This window comes from Sander vitreus, chromosome 14, assembly GCF_031162955.1.
Source record: "Sander vitreus isolate 19-12246 chromosome 14, sanVit1, whole genome shotgun sequence".
Lineage (NCBI taxonomy): Eukaryota > Metazoa > Chordata > Actinopteri > Perciformes > Percidae > Sander > Sander vitreus.
In genome coordinates, this window is record NC_135868.1 from 12,309,622 (window position 1) to 12,324,424 (window position 14,803).

Consider the following 14,803-nt stretch of genomic DNA (forward strand, 5'->3'; position numbering starts at 1 on the left):
TTTTCAACATATTATGCTATGACTTTGTTATGACTTTTTTTCAAGATAACATACTATGACTTTTTTTTTTTACATACTATGCTATGACTTGTTTTCCGACATACTATACTATGACTTTTTTTCAACATACTATACTGTGACTTTTTTCAACATATTATGCTATGACTTTGTTATGACTTTTTTCGACATACTATACTGTGACTTTTTATGACCTTTTTTGACATAATATACTATCACTTTTGTAAGACTTTTTTTGACATGCTATATTATGACTTTTTTATAACATTTTTATGTCTTTTTCGATATACTATACTATGAATTTTTTTTGACAAACTATACTGACTTTTTTATGACCTTTTTCAACATATTATAGTATGATTTTTTTATGACACTTTTGACATACTATAACTTTTTTATGACTTTTTTCAACATATTATAGTATGATTTTTTTATGACACTTTTGACATACTATAACTTTTTTATGACTTTTTTCGACATAATTTACTATGACTTTTTCACCGACATACTATACTATGACTATTTTCCGAGATACTATACTATTACTTTTTTTCGACATACTATACTATGACTTTTTTTAACATACTATAATATGACTTTTTTATGACTTTTTTTGACAAACTATACTATACTTTTTTCATGACATTTCTCGACATACTATGCTATGACTTTTTTTGACACAATATACTATGACTTTTTCTCCGACATTCTATGCTATGACTATTTTCCGACATACTATACTATGACTTCTTTATGACATTTTTCGACTTTACTATGACTTTTTTATGACTTTTTCGACATTATACTCTGACTTTTTTTTGACATACTATACTATGACTTTTTTTAACATACTATAATATGACTTTGTCATGACTTTTTTCGACATACTATACTATGACTTTTTTTCGACAAACTATACTATGACTTTTTTTCGACATACTATACTATGACTTTTTTCAACATATTATGCTATGACTTTGTTATGACTTTTTTTCAAGATAACATACTATGACTTTTTTTTTTTACATACTATGCTATGACTTGTTTTCCGACATACTATACTATGACTTTTTTTCAACATACTATACTGTGACTTTTTTCAACATATTATGCTATGACTTTGTTATGACTTTTTTCGACATACTATACTGTGACTTTTTATGACCTTTTTTGACATAATATACTATCACTTTTGTAAGACTTTTTTTGACATGCTATATTATGACTTTTTTATAACATTTTTATGTCTTTTTCGATATACTATACTATGAATTTTTTTTGACAAACTATACTGACTTTTTTATGACCTTTTTCAACATATTATAGTATGATTTTTTTATGACACTTTTGACATACTATAACTTTTTTATGACTTTTTTCGACATAATTTACTATGACTTTTTCACCGACATACTATACTATGACTATTTTCCGACATACTATACTATTACTTTTTTTCGACATACTATACTATGACTTTTTTTAACATACTATAATATGACTTTTTTATGACTTTTTTCAAAATACTATACTTTTTCATGACTTTTTTCGACATACTATACTATGACTTTTTTTGACAAACTATACTATGACTTTTTTTATGACATTTCTCGACATACTATGCTATGACTTTTTTTGACACAATATACTATGACTTCTTTATGACATTTTTCGACTTTACTATGACTTTTTCGACATTATACTCTGACTTTTTTTTGACATACTATACTATGACTTTTTTTAACATACTATAATATGACTTTGTCATGACTTTTTTCGACATACTATACTATGACTTTTTTTTCGACATACTATACTATGACTTTTTTTGACACAATATACTATGACTTTTTCTCCGACATTCTATGCTATGACTATTTTCCGACATACTATACCATGACTTTTTGATGACATTTTTCGACATACTATACTATGACTTTTTTATGACTTTTTCGACATTATACTCTGACTTTTTTTCGACATACTATACTATGACTTCTTTTTCAACATACTATACTATGACTTTTTTATGACATTTTTCGACATACTATACTATGACTTTTTTATGACTTTTTTTGACACAATATACTATGACTTTTTCTCCGACATTCTATGCTATGACTATTTTCCGACATACTATACTATGACTTTTTTATGACTTTTTTCAACACACTATACTATGACTTTTTATGACATTATTGACATACTATACTATGACTTCTTTCTCAACATATTATACTATGACTTTTTTATGACATTGTTCGAAATACTATACTATGACTTTTTTATGACTTTTTTTGACACAATATACTATGACTTTTTTCGACATAATATATTATGACTTTTTCTCCGACATACTATACTATCAATTTTTTTGACAAACTATACTGACTTTTTTATGACCTTTTTCAACATATTATAGTATGACTTTTTTATGACACTTTTGACATGCTATACTATGACTTTTGTAAGACTTTTTTTGACATGCTATATTATGACTTTTTTATAACATTTTTGTCTTTTTCAATATACTATACTATGAATTTTTTTGACAAACTATACTGACTTTTTTATGACCTTTTTCAACATATTATAGTATGATTTTTTATGACACTTTTGACATACTATACTATAACTTTTTTATGACTTTTTTCGACATAATTTACTATGACTTTATTACTTTTTTCAACATACTATACTATGACTTTTTTATGACATTTCTCGAAATACTATACTATGAGATTTTTTATGACATTTTTCAACATACCATACTATGACTTCTTTTTCGACATAATATACTATGAATTTTTTCGACAAACTATACTGACTTTTTTATGACTTTTTTCAACATACTATAGTATGACTTTTTTATGACACTTTTGACATAATATACTATGACTTTTTCCCAACATACTATACTATGACTTTTTCCCAACATACTATACTATGACATTTTTATGATATTTTTTCGACATACTATACTATGATTGTATTGCGGAAAAAGTCATAAAAAAGTCATAGTATAGTATGTCGAAAAAAGTCATAAAAAGGTCATAAAAAAGTCATAATATAGTATGTCGAAAAAAGTCATACAAAAGTCATAGTACATTATGTCAAAAAAGGTAATAAAAAGTCATAGTATAGTATGTTGAAAAATGTCATAACAAAGTCATATAATAATATGTTGGAAAAAAAGTCATAGTATATTATCTTGAAAAAAGGTCATGGAATGTGGCCAGGTTGGCTCAGTGGGTAGAGCAGGTGCACATATACTGAGAGGTTTATGCCTTTTTTTCGACATACTATACTATGACTTTTTTATGACCTTTTTCAACATACTATAGTATGACTTTTTTATGACTTTTTTCAACACACTATACTATGACTTTTTTATGACATTATTGACATAATATACTATGACTTTTTCTCAACATATTATACTATGACTTTTTTATGACATTGTTGACATACTATATTATGACTTTTTTCAACATACTATACTATGACTTTATGACTTTTTTCAACATACTATACTATGACTTTTTCATGACTTTTTTCAACATACTATACTATGACTTTTTTTTATGACATAGTATACTATGACTTTTTTTCGACATATTATACTATGACTTTTTTTGACATACTATAATATGATTTTTTTCGACAAACTATACTATGACTTTTTATGACATTTCTTAACATACTATCCTATGACTTAATGACTTTTCTGACATAATATACTATGACTTAATGACTTTTTTGACATAATATATTATGACTTTTTCTCCGACATACTATGCTATGACTATTTTCCGACATACTATACTATGACTTTTTTTCGACATACTATACTATGACTTTTTTATGACATTTTTCGACATACTTTACTATGACTTTTTCATGACTTTTTTCGACATAATTTACTGACTTTTTCTCCGACATACTATACTATGACTATTTTTCGACATACTATACAATGACTTCTTTTGACATACTATACTATGACTTTTTTTCGACATACTATACAATGACTTCTTTTGACATACTATACTATGACTTTATGACATTCGACATACTATACTATGACTTTTTTATGACTTTTTTTCGACATACTATATTATGACTTTTTTCAACATACTATATTATGACTTTTTCATGACTTTTTTCAATATACTATACTATGACCTTTTTCTCCGACATACTATACTATGACTTTTTTATGACATTTTTCGACATAATTTACTATTACTTTTTCTCCGACATACTATACTATGACTATTTTCCGACATACTATACTATGACTAGTTTATGACTTTTTTCAACATGCTATACTATGACTTTTTTATAACTTTTTTCGACATACTATACTATGAATTTTTTTTACGACATACTATACTATGACTTTGACTTTTTTTTGACATACTACACTGACTTTTTTTACGACGTACTATACTATGACTTTTGTTCGACATATACTAAGACTTTTTGTCCAACATACTATACCATTACTTTTTTTTTCGATATACTATACTAAGACTTTTTTCGACATACTATACTATGACTTTTTGTCCAACATACTATACTATGACTTTTTTTCGATATAGGATACTATGACTTTTTTTTGACATACTATACTATGACTTTTTTCGATATACTAGATCATGAAATTTGTCATAGCATACTATACATTTATATTCCCAACAGTATATAAAGTAGTTTAAACTGGCACCAACTACAGTAAAATGCTACGTGCATAGTATTGCATCTGTAATAGTAATACAATAATGTATTAACAATTAATTTTTGGAATGAATTAAGTTGTCCATGACTTTGAGTGATTAGTAGACACAAGATGTGAGAAAATAGTATGATGCCCATCACAAAGTTCCAAAAGTTTAAGTTGATGACATCAAATGTATTGTTTTATCCAAAACCCAAAGATATAAAAAATAAAAAAGGGGACACCAGAAAAAAACATTGCTGTTAAATCTCAGTCCATCGACTTTGTTGTTGCCTCGCTTACACAGTTGCTACTCACCTCACAGGTCATGAGAGATCATCTAAATTTAGCCATGTAGTTATCACTAAATGTGTGAAATGAAGCTTCATCGCACGTTTGTAACTGTGACAATGAGCTGAGGATGAAGAGAAAAAAAACTGATGATAAAATGAAAGAGGACAAACACTCTAATGCACCTCTGAAATGGACTGACTTACATTTTCAGTGAATTTAAAAATATTTCTGGAGATTTAATTTACACCAAATGTTCCTTGATTGAGGACTTTAGTCTTTATGAAACATTTTAGAGGCACTTCTGCTTTCTTACACAGTATACAGAAAAATAAAACCACAAACTCAAATTAATTTCACTCAGTTTGTCTATTTAATATATAAAATACGGTAAAACATACGCAAAAGGGTAATAAGGTTTCAAGGGACTTGGATACTTTGGTACAACAAACACTTTTTGTAAAAGCGGTATAGAATTTCAATAACATATCAGTGCATACTTTTTATATGAAAATATACACAAATTGTATATCATTCTCAAAAAAACAACAAAAAGAATTGTTTTCTTTACAACAAAAAAGAAAAGCAGACTAGCTCAACACAATATATTAGCTATAAATTTCATCTTTAGTATTTCATATGCTACATTATTCTGAGTTGTAATGGTGATGCATGTCCTTTATCATTATTGTACGTAACATACATTTTATTGTTACCTGTACCCCATGCATTTACATTTTTTTCAAATTTCATGAATTACTAATTTCAGTTGTTTCCCGTTTTTATAAATATATTCTATATCTTAATTAAAATTGCAGCATTTAACTGGTATTTCCTTCATTGCATTTGCTAATACCACAATAACTGATCGTGCAATTTTCAGCAAGTTGTTTTAAAAAAAGGAAACCAGTACTATGTTTATGATAAGGAAGAGAAAATAAAAACTATCCTACACAAAATAGCAATAAAATAAAAGCTCCATAATAATATAATAATAGACAATGGAACTGTCACCAGCACAAAATAATCAAAAAATAGTGAGATTCTAAAAAACATTGTACACAACAAGTAACATGGGTGCAGGATTTCATTTCTCATATAGATTGTCTTGTGACTAAACTGCTAGATTGGACAGATAACCTTTTTTTTACATAAACAAAACCTGCATGAGGCAGGAAGCCAAACAGTGTGGTGTCACATTTCAATCAACCATCAGCGCCCACAAAGACAAAGTTCTATTGAAATTAGTTGTTGTAAAAATAGAAATGACTCATTAGCTCTGCCTGACGGCTGGTACCACTTATCAGTTGGATCTTTAAAGTAATAGTTGGACATTTTGGGAAATGCGCTTATTTGCTTTTTTGCGGAGAGTTAGAGGAGAAGTTTGATACCACTCTATGAATTAGCTACTGTTGCTGTGTTCTGTGCTCTGTATTTGCATCCAGATACAAAGTTGAATTGATTGTATTAGTGTTAATATTGGATTTTAAAGAGTCCAAGTGAAAAACTGAAGAAAAAACAGTCAATACTGCGCTGAGGTGGAAAAGTTGGTGTATCGATAAAAGCCAAATGCGACAAAGTACAAACATAGACAAACATCAGATCTGCGTTGAGTAATGAGGAGACTGTAACATTTCTCCATTTCCCAATTATTCCAGGAAACAAACATAAATCCTATAGTTTCATCATGTGTTCCCCTTTTTTTCCCCCCATTTATTTGAGGTTTGACTGACACTCCTTTTATTACGTCATCTTGTTGCTCCGTCTTCTTCTGCAATGGTTAAATGACACCCGAAATAATTAGCACCACTAACTGTCCATCTCGATGCACCCGCCTCCTTATATTTGCATAATGGTAGTGGATGAAAATTTGTATTAATTCACATTTTCTTTTGCAGATTTGGTAAAAAAAATTGTGTAAAATGTATGCTACATTTTGATGAAAATTGTTTGATTGTTTGTAATCACCTGAAAGCGGCATTAGAGGTGAGCTTCAGAGGTGCTGGTAGGCAACTTTTCCTGCTGAGATAACTGGCTGTAGCTTCAAATTTACCACACAAACATGAGTGACTATTGATCTTCTCATCTAACTCTCGGTAAGAAAGCGAATAAGCGAGTTTCCCGAAATGTAGAATTATTCCTTTAATGGTTTAAGTGGCAAATTTTCTCCAACATGAGTTTATTGAAAGTGTTGGATGGTAAATGTATGACTGAAAGAAGAAAACAGTACTACTAACCTGAAATTAGCAGAGTGAAAAGCTACCCAAAATTAACCTGATCATAGAAAAACATTTTCTGGACCCTCGCCACAACCCCACAGTGTCCGTGTCAAACACTGGTTTCACACTCTGCTGGGGGCTGTGAATAATCGCACCAAAACGGCATCAATTCATAAAAGCTGCCGTGTCCACTTCACTTACACAGACTTAAAAGTATAGGATTGTTTAAGTAGATAATAAACAGCTGACACAACAGTCTGCACTTTGAGCATCGTCACAAGGAGAAAAAAAGGTCAAGCAATCACTGAAGAAACTTCTTATTTGTAAGCTATAAACAACCTGTGTCCCCACACACACACTCATACACACAAACTTGAAATGGTTTCAACTAAACAAATTTGTACTAAAAAAAACATACAATTTAACAAGAAACACAGCACTTGGTAGCCAATCTCTCAACTTATTTTCAAAGTGGAAAAAGGCGTAATCTGTGTCTGCTTAATGTCAAAATATGCATCAAAGAAGTGCGTTTTATCTCTTAACTACACTATAAGTGAATGGCAGTGTCCTAATGGTTTCATGTTCAGGTGGTCATGGACAATTTTAATTTGATTGTGGGATTTTAAATATGTGGTAGGAGAATATGATGACACCACAACCAAGCAGGCCTCTGTGAGAGACAGAAAGTGCACACACCATCAACACTAGCAAAAAATAGGTTTACTGAAACAAGTCCGATCCACCAGCACTACCTAGTGTGGCGAAACACCTGCACCGTAGCTCGGAACATATTAAATTCACACTCATATATGCAAACAGATCCACTGAGAATCAACACATTGCTTGTTTTTAGGGATACCTAGCAAAGTCTATGCAAATATAGTCATATGTACATACACGTTGTTGAAGCCGAAAAGCTATTTTACTTTGTCGCCAACTGAAGCGGTAGAAATATAGAAAATGTCTTTTTCCTTTCACTTTTTGAAACACGGCAAAGAGCTAAGGAGAGCTAGAGAGAGCTAAAGAGGACATCAAAGCTTTTGTATAAGGAGTGATTTTTATACAAAGTCAGAATTTCTACTTTTGGACAACGAACGGACCTTCAAAAACAGATTTTAAATACCAACAGATAAAGAACCAAATACTTTTCGGACCCAAAAAAGCCACCAGAGAGGCTCAAGAATCTCATACTATGCATTTAACTGGATGGCATCTACTCCTGGTAGTAAGCCGAGTGGCTGGCTGGATTTCTGTTGCAACAATTTCCGTCCAAGTTCCAGATGAGGTGAGAGGACGGGAGGAGCACCCCGTCTGAGGAGAGAGTGACGGCAAATTCAAAGCATCAACAGTTTCTAGTTCTTGTTTCCGTGACCGTGATAATTTGTCATAGTCCCTGCACCATGTGCAAGAGGCATTTGGCATTTTTTTATTGTTGAAGAGAAGTTGATATTGGCACTCTGGCAAGGTGCTCGGCTCCACCTGAGGGTTCGGGCCTGCCTGGGTGTATGAGGTTGGGAAATGTGGCAGCGGAAAGAACCACTCATGATGAAGTGTCTTTACCTAGAAGACCTAGTTTGAGGCTGTTTGCTCAGTGCCAGATAGATGCTCAGTCCTCAAAGTTGTCCAGATTAAGTTCTATCCAAAAGAAGTTCTGAAATGACTAATGGAAGAATGGACAGCACACAATCCAAGTGACGTTGGATTTCAAAGAGCAGGAAGTGGTGAGTCATACAAGTCCCATAATGTCGACAAGTCACCAATCCCATTCTGAACAATGTAGCAGAGCTCGTGTAAATACACGAAGGTGAAACCATGTGAAAGAGAAATGTTTTTTTTATGGTTTTGTGAGATTGCAAAAAAGGTTCAACACCTAATTTCTACGGAAAATGACTATATGTGAGCAAGAAGGTTTAAAAAATCTACTGTCCCCCTAACCAAGGATCTAAACAGGACAAAATATCCATCTGAGCACTAAGTCATCCTCTCCTCACTCAGAGCATGATCCCCAAAGGATTTTTATATTTTTTGTGTGTTTTTTTTGGCAAAGCCTCAGAAGTCTGGGTGAAGCTGCTGAGTTATATAATTTTGGACAGAGGCAGATGTGTGATGATAGTGTCACATGGCAGTGGAGGTTTAAGGATGAGTGTGGGTGTGTTGTGGGTGTTTAAGTGTCAACAAAACTTCACTGTGGGTGCAAAGAGGTGTGGCAGGCGCTTCTATGTGACCCAGGCGTCCAATCTCATGCGCTTGATGTTTCCTCCCTCCTGCTCTGGTTCGTTCGACGCCCTGAGATGCTCGGCCGAGGGGCTGAAGTCAGGGCGGCTGCCCGGACCAGCGCTTCCTGTAGCACCAGCTGCGCTGCCACCACCGCTGCCCCCTCCACCTGCACCTCCTCCACCAGCTGCACCAGTGTCATCACGATCGCTGCCTTCAAAGGAGCTGGCGTTGCTGCTGACGCTGTCTGCAGGCGAGCGGCCAGTCGGGGGCTCCAGGCACAGCAGGGAGCCGGGGTACTGTGGCGGTGCGGTCAGGATGGCTCCCCCTGAGGTCGAGGACGGCGTGGTGGAAGATGGAGGAGGGCAAGGGGTGCTGCGATCCCGGCCGGGCGAGATGGGTTCCGACTTGATGCTCACGCTGGTGTTTGTGTTGACGGTTAGCATGGCACCTTGAGGTATATGGGTAACAGACCTGAGAACAGGGTCACGGAGGGGAGAGAGAGAGAGAGAGAGAGAGAGAGAGAGAGAGAGAGAGAGAGAGAGAGAGAGAGAGAGAGAGACCACGGACGATAAGGGACAGAACAAAGAGGAAAGGCGAGAAGAAAAAAAAACAAAAAAAACATACAAATGATTAGCTACTTAATAAAAAGGCGTATGAGAAACTGGAAGGTCACGTAAAGACAAAAACCCAAATTACAAGGCACAGCACCAACAGGGAAAAGCCACGCTTGATTATTCAATAATCCAATCAATTCTGAGCCTTCAAAGCAGAAGTACCCCCCCAACTGCTCCCAAAAGATCAACACAACAGCCCAGGAAGCATGAAATGATTCGTGTGACAGGGTGGTTCGCAGTGAGTCAGCTATGATGTGAAGAAACTACAGATGATAAACAGAAAATTATATTGGGTTAGAGAACATGGTGGAAGCCGGAACTTTGTCTTATTTCCTGTTTGACTGCAGGCAGCACCAGACATGCTTAGGGGGAGCCAGCCAAAAGCACACAGACACACAGGAAAAAGGAAGTGTGATACAGTACCGGCCCAACCACTCATCTCTACCCAAGAGCAGGTTGGACGGAGAGCCAACACTGTGGGGAGAAAACAAAAAGTTGGAGCCCAAACCAAGGGAAAGAGGTGGATTAGAAGGCATGTGTGGAGAAAAGTGTGAAACATTATTGCGAGCAAAGTTTCTTCAACAGCAATAATGTTAATGTCTTAGCATCAGAAACACAAAGACCCTAACCTGCTGAATTTTTTTGTTCCAGCACACATAAAAATCCAGACATGATAATCTTGTTTTCTGATCTACAAACACAGTAAATGGAGCATTTACACAAGAATAAATGTGTTAATTAGGAAAGTGACATGTTCTGAATGTTGGACAGATTTGTACGGTGGCCCTTAAGGACAAAAATGCATACGAGAGTGAATGCAAAAACATTAACTTTTTTAACAGTTTTTTTTTCTTCAATAAAAGGTACTTTTCATGGTAAATTGAGGATTATTTAAAGTTTAAAGTTAACTGTGCCTCAAAGGCTGCAACTACTAAAACAACAGAAATGTGCAGCAAGAGAAGGAACACAAATGAGGGAAATTACAGCAAATATATTGAAGCTTTGATAGGTTGATATTTGCATTGTTTGTAAATTTGGATTCGACTTTTTTGCAGTTGTAGCATTTTATGATTTTCAGTGTTGGGCTTTCACCTTTGCATGCGTTTGGTCCTTAGAGGCCACCGTATATGTGGGTGTTCCAGGGCTGTAGCATAAAATAGGACAGGAACAATAAGAGGAATAGTTTGATTTCCTTGAAGCTGAGGTTAACAATTAATTGTGCAGACCAGTAGAAAAAAAAAATCTTAAAGCTTATAATATATTATTAACTTTGCTGCAGTGTTAAATTTTTTATAATTAAATGTTTTGGATGCAGAAAAGAAATTTATAAAGATCTTTTCTGCATCAACATTTTTTTATTTGTGCTGCTTTAAAATGCATCATGTTGTAGTGATTGACTGATGTACAGTTTCTATACAGCAAAGTTACTTTACAAGGTGCTCAGACCGTAAAATATAAATTTAATTACGAGTTAATATGCTTAGCTAATAGCACAGTTTGTATCACATATATTTTAAGGTAAACTACCTTAGAACTTCATGGGATTACTTGCATCACAAGCTATATTACAACTTAAATTTAATAAAAATTAAATATTTCTTGAAATGTAAATTCTCCTGTATGTATATGGCTGCACATTTACTGTATGCGTTTTGTTTTAGAAAGAAGCCCTTCAAATGCAAAGTGGACTTCAAACCCTGCTACAGACAAGGTCATGACATTTCACACACACTAGTAGTGGCTGTTCACCTCAGATTGGCAGCCAGACTGGACACCTGGCTAGACAGCTCACTGCTCTGTTTGTCCAGGCCCCACATGCTGTGGACAAGAGGAGAGAACACACTTCAAGAATCTGGTGTTCATGCTACCAAAGACACAACTCGAACCCTGCAGCTTTCAGCTCATGCAGCTCTTGTCACACTGCAACTGCTATCATTTTTAACAAGTCCTCTGACCTAATACAGAGGCTTCTCAGTCTTCTTCGTTAAATCTTGACATACAATCTTATATAAAAGAAGAAAAAAGTGAAAAACATCTGCCAAGGGTGTTCCCCAAAAATCTCAACTTTAATAAGAATTTCCTCAAATCACGTACTTGATACTACTTTTTTTTGCGTCTCATTTCTAGGAAAAACCCACATACTGTATCCACAGAGCAAATTACATTAAATTCAAGCTAAATTATCGTACACCACTGGCAGAATCTTTTACTTCTTTAAAGAAAAGTTTATTTGTAATCCTTAGTTTACAGAAAGGCTCCTGACTGAGACAGTAACAAGTGTGTACGTGTTTCTCCCAAACATGCGGATCCATACATATCAAGACACTGTAACTCTGTTTAATGTTTTGTCTCCAAAGTCATTACTTTGAAGGTTACTTAACATAATGTTACACATACTGTAATTTAAAAAGGTTATTTGTTGACTCAACTATGATAGAAGTTTGCCAGCAAGGCCCCCCATTATAACCGGGACCCTCAATTACCTGATCTTACAAAGTATGTAACTACAATGCAGGAAATCCAGTAGCTCTTTACATTTACATTTTACAGAACTTTACATTCTTTATTTAAAATTAAACTAATAATCTTTTTTACATCTACATAAAATGAGGAGATAAAACATTTAGCTATGTATCGCTTTCTAAACCCTGAAGTTCATTGTATATACTGTAAATAATGACTATGCACCAGTTGTGTATAACATGGTTTGTATTAGGGCTGGGAGATATACCTCCCTGCTATGTGTTTTTTTAAAATCACGTTTTAGCCACTGAAGGGGACGCGACTGCCAGTACAGGGCACGCTTATACAATAACATAAGAACACTTAACCTAAACCAATAATTAACCCGCAACCTAATGCAGCAGTGCAGAGGTTTAGTGGAAGTGTGTTTACATAAATGATTTCCTTTCATTTTTGTAATGCATAAGATAAAAAAAAAAAAAGTTCTTTAATTCAAACTAGTTATCTTTTAATTGTTTAGTAAATGTAAATATACTGGAAACTAAATCAGAGCTTTAAATGAACAATAGTTAAAATGGGCTGATTTATGTGTACATTTAAATATTGATTTAAGATTATATCGGCCCGTTCTAGTTTAATGTTACCAGTTTAATGTAAATAGGACAGTAAGTAATGGCTTAAATTAAAGGTTAATACATAATTTACTATTGTTTTATAGATCAAATAAAAGCCATTAATGTGTACCACTTTTGGGTTGCCAGGTTCAAAACCATTATGGGTAAACAAATATTTAATGGTGGGTAGTGTAAACACAAAAGGCACTAGAGTCAAATTACTCAAACTACTTGACTAAGAGTAAAAAAGTATCTCGTAAAAAACTACTCAAGTAGTGAGTGACTTTATTAGATGCAATTTATTACATCAATGTACTGGTTGTAACAGGTCACACGTTTTTTCAGATTCAATGTGGAATTCTTGTAGATTGAGATGTCCAAAGTAGGCAGCGCATAATACAGTAAGACTGTAGAAAGGCAAACAGGGTCTGGATGTTGGGACAGGGATGTGCATGTGCCTCTTCTGAAAAAGACGAAGGCGTTTAATCTTCTACCATGATCTTGAACTGTAGTCAATTAAAGGGGGTTGTGGAAGGGGTCAGGCCACACCTCCCTTCCATCTGTGGTGCTATGATTGGCTAGTAGGCTTTCTTATCACTCGCTGTCGGATAATCGCTGTTGTGCTGAATATAAAAATTACTTATAGCTAAATGTATCAGTAAAAGTAGTGAGAAGTGTGTAGCCCAATGTAATGGAGTAGAAGTACATATATTTTAGCGCAAATGTACTACTGTAAAATGTATTCTGTAAAACAACTTAGAAGTACAACTTATTTAAAACATTACTCAAGTGCATGTAACTGAGTACATGTAACAAAGTAGACGTAACGCGTTTCTAACCACCACTGCCAATAATAAAAGATGTTGAGATTCTAATAGGCAATCAATTCTGCAGTTACAAATGTTACTCATGTTATTAATAAAGGATCCTTCAGACGGTGAAACTGTTTCATACTGCTGAAGTGCATCAACTCCAGAAACAGTGAATACCAGGTATTCAGATTGATGTTATGAAGAGGCTGAGATGGTGAGATGCGGGTGAGAGATCAATTCACTAAAAAGGAATGTGAATTGCTTGCATATAAACATCATGGTATGGATATCATGCAAACTGACTGGGAAGGTCAGCAGTAAAGTATTTCAGTGTTAAGAAGGTTGTCAGTACACAGAGCATTTACACCACAAATATGTCAGCTGCCGCCGCCCATCATTATCATCATCATCATCATCATCCCTGACACTGGATGTGAGTGACGGAGGAGCTATTAGGAAACCAGATTTAAAAGAATGACACAGTGCAGACGAGAAAATTAGGAAAAGACTTACACCAAGTTGCTAAGCGATGCAAGACTAAGTTGTTGTTGTTGGTGCTGTTGTTGTTGTTGTTGTTGTTGCTGCTGTTGTTGCTGCTGCTGCTGCTGCTGCGCCTGTTGTTGCTGCTGCTGGGAAACAGCCTGCTGCTGTTGCCATGTGGACACACTGGTTGGCAACAAGCCGCCAGGTGACGCCAGAGCGTGTAAAGCAGTGATGTCTGCACTGGTCAGCTGATACTCTGAGAGAGGACAAAGGATACAAAAGTCAAAACGTAAAGCTCACATTTTCTAAATTTAATTAACTGGGATACATTATATACACACATGTATTTTGA

General features: G+C 34.2%; 1 protein-coding gene across 6 annotated transcripts in view; it reads right to left on the minus strand.

Moving 5' to 3' along the window:
* Positions 1–8,361: 8,361 nt before the first annotated feature.
* Positions 8,362–14,803, minus strand: part of LOC144529454 (myocyte-specific enhancer factor 2D homolog) — a 29,600-nt gene continuing 23,158 nt past the window's right edge. For 2 of the 6 annotated variants that reach the window (XM_078268549.1, XM_078268551.1), the window contains 4 exons: positions 14,482–14,707; positions 11,829–11,897; positions 10,503–10,553; positions 8,362–9,936 (listed from right to left, as the gene is read on the minus strand). In XM_078268549.1, the coding sequence (XP_078124675.1) occupies positions 9,465–9,936; positions 10,503–10,553; positions 11,829–11,897; positions 14,482–14,707 (818 nt within the window). In that variant the 3' untranslated portion in view covers positions 8,362–9,464. The other 4 variants (XM_078268550.1, XM_078268555.1, XM_078268552.1 and 1 more) reach the window with 4 other exon arrangements.